This window comes from Lolium rigidum, chromosome 6, assembly GCF_022539505.1.
Source record: "Lolium rigidum isolate FL_2022 chromosome 6, APGP_CSIRO_Lrig_0.1, whole genome shotgun sequence".
Lineage (NCBI taxonomy): Eukaryota > Viridiplantae > Streptophyta > Magnoliopsida > Poales > Poaceae > Lolium > Lolium rigidum.
This window is the reverse complement of record NC_061513.1, coordinates 348,414,839-348,424,854: the sequence shown is the minus strand read 5'-3', so window position 1 is coordinate 348,424,854 and position 10,016 is coordinate 348,414,839. Positions and strand designations below refer to the sequence as shown.

General features: G+C 48.5%; 1 protein-coding gene across 1 annotated transcript; it reads left to right on the top strand.

Moving 5' to 3' along the window:
• The first annotated feature begins 521 nt into the window (after nucleotides 1-521).
• LOC124660385 (serine-rich adhesin for platelets-like) lies at nucleotides 522-8,379 on the top strand. The gene is made up of 3 exons (XM_047198190.1): nucleotides 522-647; nucleotides 733-1,150; nucleotides 5,928-8,379. The coding sequence occupies exons 1-3, from the start codon at nucleotides 625-627 to the stop codon at nucleotides 8,307-8,309; spliced, it is 2,823 nt and encodes a 940-aa protein (XP_047054146.1). The 5' UTR covers nucleotides 522-624; the 3' UTR covers nucleotides 8,310-8,379.
• Nucleotides 8,380-10,016: the final 1,637 nt, after the last annotated feature.

Sequence of the window (10,016 nt, the reverse complement as noted above, 5' to 3'; positions counted from 1 at the left end):
TATGCCTAGTCGCGTCTAAGTTCGCCATCTTTGTACTTCCAAATACAAACAAATGATAAAATAAATACCATATATAATACTATAAAATAGCTGATATTTTTGAGCGAACATTAATTCGAAAGAGTTGGCTTATATCATATGGAGTACTTTTGAAACGCATGTAGCCGAGGCACAGAACCGTGACTGTACCTGTACGCATGTTTAGATGCTTGGGTAGGCCAGAGTTGTGAGCACACTAATTCACATCTACCCACGTCAACAACCACACAAATTAAAGGGAAAATAACTTGGGCGCTGTCCATCACACGTCGCTGTCTGCTGTAGTAAATGGGTTGTGGGTCTCATGCTCACGACACCGAGGCGAGCCAGGACAGTAAAAAAATGCTTAAGTCGCCAAATAATCGATGTCGGAGCGGGAAAGGGTAAATTATTCGCCTCGAAGTGCGAGCCATCCGGAATATTTAATTCAGTATCGTAAATTGCTGCGTCCTTAAAATACAATCTTCCTTTTCCATCCCCGGCACTTCTTTTCTTCCTTCCTTCCAGTCTACTCCTCGTCTCCCCCAAAACTTGTGGCGAATCCCACGCAGATTTGCTCCGCCGGAGCCGGCCGACGTCGCATCCATGGCCGCCGCGTTCTCCATCAGGTCCGTGTGGAAGACCCAACTTCTTCGGTTTTCTGGTAGTACGGAGTTTTTTTTTACCTGATCTCCGTCTGTGATCTGTCCGTAGGGGGTTCGCGGCGAGCAAGAGGGGCGAACAAGCGGCGGAGGGGCGGCGTCCCCTGGGCTTGAAGGCTCTCCCTCCTATCGAGGCCCCGAGGTTCCGGTGGTGGGCGGACGAGCTCGCCTCCGCCGTAGCTGCTGGTCCGGCGCCATCCCCGCGGAGGTCGCCAAAAGCGAAGCCTCCGAAGAAGAAACGGTCCATCTCCGACCTCTTCGCCGCGGCACCCCCCTTGGCCGAGCCTCTTTCCGACGACGAGCAAACCGAGGCGGAGGACGACGAGGCGCTGCTGGCCATCGTGAGGCGGGCCAAGGAGGAGAAGAAGCGGAAGAGGAGACTGCAAGAGGAGGAGGGGGAGGATGAGGCGGCTGCGTCGGCGGACGGCAGCGGAGGTCGCGAGGCCGAGGGGAATTTCGAGACAAGAAAGGTACGTGGTCCAGCCCAGGCCGAACCCATCTCTGTCGCTTGCCTGTCTATGCAATGATATCGTCTGCTATTATTCGTGCGTATTTTTAGCTGATTTTACTTTTGATCGGCTCGGTAGTCGGGTGAAATTATTGATTTAGATTTAGATTTAAATCGACTTGCTCCACAGTACTCGGTTGGTTTGATGCTTTCTTAGCTCCATAAGATCGAGGATTCGGACAATATCATTAGATTGTTGCTGTCCCATGTCGCAATGTTATTGCTAGCTAGTATTAGTATGTAGCTAATCTGGTTGCAGTCTGTGGATGCATGCTTATTATGGGGGCCAATTTATGGGACCGGCCTGTCTACTCGCAGGATATTTTATGTATGGATTGTGCGTACCGTGCCGAACTCGGTTGCTAATCTGAACCAGGCCTAGCTTGTTCTTCAACAAGGCTGTGACCTGTGGGCACTCAGCGCACGATGATTTGCTGGTCAAAGCTGCTAGCCTAGTGTGCTAAGCGATAAAGTTAGAATGCTCGTTGTGTTTTCTTTCTTTGGCATCATTACATTTGCTACCCCGTGACTGTTTGGTATATGTGGATAGTGTTATTTCATGCTTAATTTGTTCACTGTTAACGATTGGATCGAGCTGGGTTGACACCATATTACAGTGTGGGGGACTTGGTGGTGAGATACTTACATTCTCGCAGCCACTCATGCACTGAAGTAAGATCAACAGTCAATAATAATCGGCTAGACTATGATGACCAGCTAGACTAGTAGTTGTTGTACTCGACAGCTTAGCTGGTACTGCAGCAGCATCTGTACCATATCTTAATAGTACATGGTGTATCGTGTTGCCTTTTCTAACACCATGCACGGTGAGTTGTGAGCTGCGTACTTGTGTCCCCTCTTGGCAATTTCAGCTGGGTCCCGACTACCGACCCATACACGAGACTTTATCACAAGAATGGGACGTGGAGCGGCCATTCTACCAAATCGCTTATCTGATACTGTACTTTTATTTGTGTTTTTCTGCGTTTTCCACTTGGATAAGGGACTTCATCATAGCTTATCTGATACTTTCATTCATCTCTTGTTTTAAAAACTGTTCTATAGTTTGTCAATGTTTAGAAATTGCGCATGATAGTAACCATATGAACAGTGCTTACAAGATGGTGGTGGTCACAGTCAGCCTATCACTATGTTTTCCATGATGCTGATGCATCGTCTGCTGTTTGTACTCTCTTAAGAAGTGTTCAAATAATTAGCTAGTTGACTGGGCTAGAGCAGGCACTCACATAATGTGACATGAATTTAAGAGGATACTCTGTAGGGTGCTATGGTTCTCAATATGTTCTCTTGATCATTCCATCACAATATAAAATATCAGCCTATCCTTTCATTTTCGTTACTTGATGGTTTGTTTTCCTCTCTCTTTTCTCAAAAGTTCAAATCATAATAGTCATACTTTGGGATATGTATTACACATACTTACTAAATAAACTAATCAGGAGATGTTTACAAGAGATAGATATGGTGGGAAGGTATGGGCGTACTGCCCAGTGAACCCGGTGAATAGAAACGTAGAATTGAGAGCAACCTATTTTTGAAACCTTTGGCCCACTGATATGGATTCCCTTAACGTGTGGATAAAAATATGTTCTCAACATATTTGTTTGACCATGACTTCATTGACTATTTTTTACCTGACCTACTATTTTTGTTTATATTTGTTTTTTACACTATTTTAAAATCTAGTAGGTCACACAATTTTTTACTTAGTTTGCATATGGATGTGAACATGTCCAACCAACTATAAAGTGTTTTTAGTTTAGTATCAATTCATGTTTGTTAAGATTAGTTTTTCATGCACTTAAGTATATTATTCCACCATTTTCCATCAGATTGATATTTTGGAATAGTTAGTTGGTATATATCTAACATGGTATTAGAGAGCCTAGGTCTTGGGTTCAAGTCTCATTCCCCGTACCATTAATGGCCAATTTATCCACGACCTTGGTGGGCACGAGGGGAGTTATCTATGCCGGATGTGAAGGAGGGTTTCATGCACGGTCTTGTCACTAGCCTGATGGCGGCGGAGCGGGCTTGATCAGACCCTTCCGGTTGACATGCTTCTCAAGTCCTGGTTCGCCTCTGCTACGCGCCTACGCCTCTGCCCTCACCGCACCCCTGTCCCGCCGGTGGTGTGGCCAATGGACGTACCTCACCAACTCTCCTTCCGCGATATCACACGTGGTCATGTCGTTTTCCCTGCCCTCTCCCACCTCAAAATAAAAACCCCCAAGTGGCACAATTTTGATTAGGCCTGTGTATCTTCGCTACTTGGTGCCAACACTCACTAGTGCCTCCTCTAAGTTCCACCCCTTTCCATGAAAGCGCTCTCTTCCTCTTTCTCTCCCCGCTCGCTCTGTGTTGCCCAAATAAGAGTAATGAGTATCCACGTTGTACCTGTGGTGCCCTCTCATTGTGAAAGAATTGAGCGATGGAGCTGTGGTCGAGGTGTCACCTTAGGCCGCAACCACCTCCCGGGGCTCGCCGTTGTTGCTGGCCTTGTTGCTGCCCGGACGGCGATGGACCGGCTTAATCGGTACCCTTCTGGATGACATGCTTCTCAGGCTGGTTCGCCTCCATTGTGCCATGTTCCGCCGCCCTCTCGCGCCGGTAGGGTGGCCACTAGACGCACCTCACCAAGCTCTCCTTCCACGATATCGTGCGGGATGCTCTCGTTGCAGCCAGGTCGTTTGCCATGCCCACTCTCGCCTCAAAATAAAAATTCCCAAGCGATACTCCTGCCCGCTTATCTTGGCTACTTGGTGCCAACACTCACTGGTGCATCCTTTGGCCTCATATGTGGTCTCAACACTCACAGTGCCAGCTTTTTCCATTAAAGCGCTCTCTTTCTCCCCCTTCTCTCTCTATGTTCCCCAAACAAGGCAACCGAGTATGCACACATATCTGCGGTGTCTTGTGATTGTGAAAGTATTGAGCGATAGAGCTGCAGTCGACGTGTCGCCTCAGGTCGCAGCCCCGTCCCGCAGCTCGCCCTCGTTGCCAGCCTCGTCGCTGTGCCTGACCGGGCTTGATTAGCACCCTTCCAGATGACATGCTGCTCAGGTCCTGGTTCGACTCTATTGTGTCTGTGCCGCCTCCCTCTCCTGCCCGTGGTGTGGCTTCTGGATGCACCTCACCGAGCTCTCTTTCCCTGATATAGCATTTGGACGTTCTTAGTGCAGCCAGGTCATTTGCGCTGACCTCTTCCACCTCAAAATAAAAATCTGCAAGCGACACACCGTTGATCCTGCCCACATATCTTTGCTACTTGCTGCCAACAAGAGGCTCGCCCTGACGGATCTTGTCTTTGAGGTTTGAGGGCACACCAGAGATGGTGACATAGCTATCGAGCTCCCCTGCTCATCCACATTACCTCGATCAAAGCTGGATGCTGAAAACATCTATCTATTACTGCCGGCGGGGGTGTTCAGTTCCCTGTGCTGGAGAGGCCATAGATCTCAGGCTGACATGCTCATTGCGGTGTCCTCACCTTCGCGTGCTAGAGGTATGCCACAGCTGGGGCCTCAGCACAATCAGAGTCTGCTCACCAACAATTGAAAATATTTCCATGCACCATGGATGCGTAGGAGGCATTGACATCATGGCTACCTTGCTTAAATGATTGAGGATGTGCGCCTACATGGAGACACATTTCAGTCTCATTCTCTGTCCCGATGCTGAAAATTCTCTGTTTGGGGTGCTTGTGTTTATTTCAAAATGTTGGGATTGGTGGTGTCTGCCCTACATGCAACTTGAGATAAAGAAGAGTGTGTATGTCTTATATTTGTCCATAGATATGCTCCTGTTCTGATGCTAGACACCATCCTGAACTTTTCTCAACAGTTAACAGTACTGGATTAGAACTCTAGAATTCTGCTTTACACCTGGTTGTTACTTTTAGCTGACCCAACCTTCTGACATCTTGGGTCCACTTGATGCACACGTTTGGCATCAGGTGGCATCAATTTGGATTGTCTTTGAACAGTGTAAGAGCAAAGCACCCACATATTCACTTACAACTGAGCGATTTTTACTTAGGTTTGCTCCTGGACAATTGGTATGCTTCCACACCTTTCTTCTGAGGTGCATGCAAGTGTGCCAGGATGTGGTTCAAGCGGTGTATGTTTAAAACACAACCTTTAGTACAATAACCCAGTACTATGCGGAATTATGTACAAAATTTTCTATCTGAACTGATATATGTGCACTTAGTCCTTTCGACTAAGCATATTTTAATTGCTGCTCGAATGCAGGACATGGTTCCATTTTTGTATATCATTCACAATGTTGTGTCTATTTAATGGCACTTGATTATGTAGAACCATACCGTAAAGTTTGGTGTCTCCAACAGGAGATTCTACTATTCACATTTCAGCATTAGGTCCTAAATTCAAGCAGTATATAATCTATAACTCACTTGTATGTCTACTAACTAATATTTCTGCATCAACAGTGTTGAACTTGTAATTGTTCTTCACATTAAAATAACAGATTATATATTCAATCACTTTTCCATCAAGAGTGTCCCATTTTCACGGTGTTTTGTTTGAAAATGGTATACATGTCGTAATCATGAAGTTTGCCGTTTATTTTTGTATGCAAAGTTATATGAATCCTATAGTTTCAATAATGTTCCTCAATTATGCTCATGAATTTTCTGTATTAACAGTTATATGTATCTGATGGTTTCCAATAATAATGCTCCATTATGTATGTAGGAAGCACTGGAAAATCCAAATATGCCTGATGGATTTGCTACACAGCCATCGCAGAAACCTGAAGCTTCACAACATCTCAGAAAAGAGATTGAAAATATATCTAGGAAAAGGAAGCAGGAGAAGATCCATAATACAAAGAAGAAGGCTGACACAGATAAGTGCATCGACAGTAATAAGGCTGACAAAGTGCGGAAACCACGAGACATGGAAAAACATCTCCCTAGGCAAAGCATACTGAAGATAAAGCGCACATCTGTCAAAATGGTCAAGGAGAAACATGGCAATTCAAAAGGCAAGAAAGTGATAGAACTCTGCCGCAAATCAGTGAAGCGGGTCAAATTCTCTGAAGCGGATAATATACTTGGCAGTGATATGCAAAGTTGTGATCTGCCCAAACGGCGAAGTCTCAGCAAGCTGTTTTCAGATGCTATGGCTTCTTCGTCGTCGTCATCATCATCATCATCATCATCATCCACGTCTACTGAAGGAGACAAATGCATAACTACAGACAATAGTAGTTTTCATATGCCCAAGGAAGTCGTCACTAAGACTAAAGAAGCAAATTTGTGTTCAACTCATGAGGATTCTTCTACTGAAGGGAACAAATGCATAATTGCAGAAAGTTGTAGTTCTCATATACCGGAGGAAGCCATCACTAAGAGTAAGGAAGCAAATCTGAATTCAAATCACGAGGATTCTCCTAAGCCTAGTAACACAGAGCTTTCCTTACATTTGCTTGATCTGAATGAGGAGGCTGTACCAGAAACTACGGATTTGAACTACACGTATAATTCAAATTCTGAGGTACCATATCTGCCTGATGGGAGAGAACACTGGAGGAATTTGTCTTTTGAGTCACACAGATTAGCAAACCAACTACCTGCAGCTGACTCAGGAAGTGTAAGGAACACAAGTTCAGGAGGCACATTGTTGCGAGCTGAGCAAGCCGAGGTTTCTGGCATAGATATTGTTGGTCCTCCATTGAGCTTAAGAGAGCTTGGTGAGACTCATCGTGACTGTGGTAATGTCTCAGTAAAAGATACTTTGAGTACGAGTATGTCCCCTTGTGCATTGTCAGATCATACATTTCAGGGTTCATTTCAACAGCACCAGAATGTGTTCCACACTAATCTGAATTATGGTGGCTCCCAGCTCTCTACCCGCGGGAAATTTACTCCATTGAGCTTAAGAGAGCTTGGTGAGACTCATCGTGACCGCAGTAATGTTTCAGTAAAAGATGCTACCGCCATGAGTATGTCCCCTTGTGCATTGCCAGGCCATACATTTCAGGACTCAATTCAACAACACCAGAGTGGGTTCCGCACTAATCTGAATCATGGTGGCTCCCAGCTTTCGGCCGGCGGGAGGCTTCCTTCCTGGTCATCTCGTGAGTTCAACGTTCAGCGTGACTGTAGTCCTTCTATGGGACAGACACTTCGTTTGATGGGTAAAGATCTTGCAGTTTGCACAACCAGGGGTGAAACGTCTGCCGAGACTAGACAGAAACATACAGGTACCTCCACCAATGACTATGGGAAGACAAATGCTGTCCTGGAGTTGCCACGGCAAGGACAGCCTTTTCTCTCTTTACAACATCAAAGTTTCCCCGGTGTTACACTAAATCCTACCGGTACAATTCATTCTTCGAGATATCATTCAAGCACAAGTCAGGCACACTTGGGCTACAGGACTCCAAATGATTTCAGTCACCCAATCCCTGCAGCTAATTTATTTTCTAGAGATCGGTCGCCATACGAAAACAGGTTTGGCAATTTTCCAAACTCGCAGCCTAGTCAGCCTTTTCTATTGGGCTGTCCTCCTCTTCCCAATAACCGCAGTGCAGCACCACATCAGAATTCGCCGGCTCCTTGGCGTTATTATGCTGATCCTGTCAATAGGACAGAGTCACCCAGAGCAGCATTTTGGCCTACAACCAGACAGCATGGGACACCATCTTCAGTTTTCCATGGGAGTTTGCCACAGCATGGGACACAATCTTCAGTTTTGCATGGGAGTTTGCCACAGGAACATATTGTGCATCCACCAAGCTCGTCAGCTCGCCCTCTTAACTATGTGAATTCTACATTCAGCCATCCAACCCGTGTAGTTCAAGAAGCTTCTAACAGCATAAGAGATGCAGCCCATTCATCCAGAAATTTAGAGAATAGAATGGGGAGTGATGTTCCTGGCAGTTCCAATGCTTCATCGGTTGGTCGCTACGCGCAGAAGAGATCAGGCCCAGTGAAACTCACTCCTGGGGCGAAGCATATGTTGGTGCCAAACGATACCACAGGTGACAGCAATTCTTTGCCTGTGTACTCCTGTGTTTCCTTTGGTAGTAGGAGCGCAAATGCTGCGGCGTCTCAGAACAAAGGAGCATAATAGCCTCTGTGGAACTTTTGGTTACTGGCCGCTGCATGAATCTACAAACATCTGCACTGCTTTTATTCAATTTCGTTCTTCTAGTTCTCTTGCCTCCTGAAAAATGTTTACTGCATTTTGCTTAGAACAAGTGCAGAGAGTGCAGCTCACAGGCGTGTGCGTGTCCCTCTCGTGACGCGCGCTGCCAGCAGGCGGATCAGGGCCACATGCTGGTAGGTCAGAGTGATAAGAGCATCTCCCAGCCGTCTCCCCGACGAGGGCCCCAGGACCCCTTTTTTTTCATACGGATGGACGAAAACGGCCCAACCGCGCCTCCGATTTCTCGATTTCGTCCGGATTAGGCCTTTCATCCGTCCAGAGAGTCCAGGCCATCCCCGGGTTCCCGAGGACCGGCCGGGGACTCCGAACGAAACAAAAACGCGTGAAACGTCGAGCGGGCCCATGTTGTCGGCGACCCAACCGGTAGTTCCCTCCATTAATTTCGTTTTCCCTCCAATTTGCACCGCATAGAAGCATTTTCCCCGCCGAAATTCGGAGCTACCGCCATTCTTCCCCCACAGTTGCAGCTCCTCCTCTTCCCTTCCACCACCATGCTGCCGAAGAAGCTTGCCGCCGATGGCGCGCCGATGGCAAGGAAGCCGCGGGCGCCTAAACAGAGGCCGCCGGGCATGTCTAATGTGGCGTGGGTGGCGGATCAGGAACGGCTGCAACACGAAACTCGCGCCCGGGCGGAGAGGGAGAAGAAGTGCAACGCGAAGAGGGTGGCGGCGGCGGAGGAGGAGGAACAGGCGAGGCTGATCTCCATCAACTTCGGCCGCCCGCACATCGCCCAATTCCCCGGGGCATGGCCTACCCAAGGTATGGTCGGATCTCCTTCCTTCTCGCCGGCGTCGCCGGCCACGGCCATGTACCATGACACCTACGCCGCCACCGGCATGGCCGGGTTTACGTCGTCGCCGACGGCGTACGACGGTGCGATGTACGAGGGCATCTCGCCTGCCCTGAGGCGTGGGCCCCTTCCCTTCTCCATCCCCGGGATGCCACCGCCAAATGAGCCTGTGATGCACGAAATGATCACGTCGGGCTCGTTGGCCGCCGCGTCGAGCCCGAACTTCACACAAGAGGAGGCAAGGGCGGCGGAAGTCGTCGCGTCGTGGGGCGGCGGAAGTCGTCGCGTCGTGGGGCGGCTATAACTCCAACCTCGACCAGGGCGATCACCACGATGATGAGAACGACGGTACCCAATACGTCAACGGAGAAGATGAGGAGGCGTACGTCGACCTGGACGTCGACGAAGAGGAAGCGCCCGAAGCCCCGGAGGCGAAGAAGAGGAATACCGACCTGGCGTTCCTGATCGGCGGCAATGACGCCAACATGGACGAGGAGACGAGGGCTTGGTACGACGCCCATCGCCAAGACATCCTCCGGCCACCGTCGGCTCCGTCGTCCTCCGCTTCGACGTCTACTCCCGCCGCTTCGACAACTGCAGACGCCAATGCTTCGCCTGACGCCACGCTAGACGCCGATGCATCGCCCGATGCCGCGCCAGACGCCATTGCTCAGGACGGGACCGCCGATGAGCCTGTAGTCGTCTAGTTTCGATCGCCGGAATGTGGCTGATCCGATCGCCGGACGTTGGCGATTCTTTTGTGTAGCGGGAAGACAATATTTTGATTCTATCGCCGCTGAAGGGCGAAAGCCGGGGGT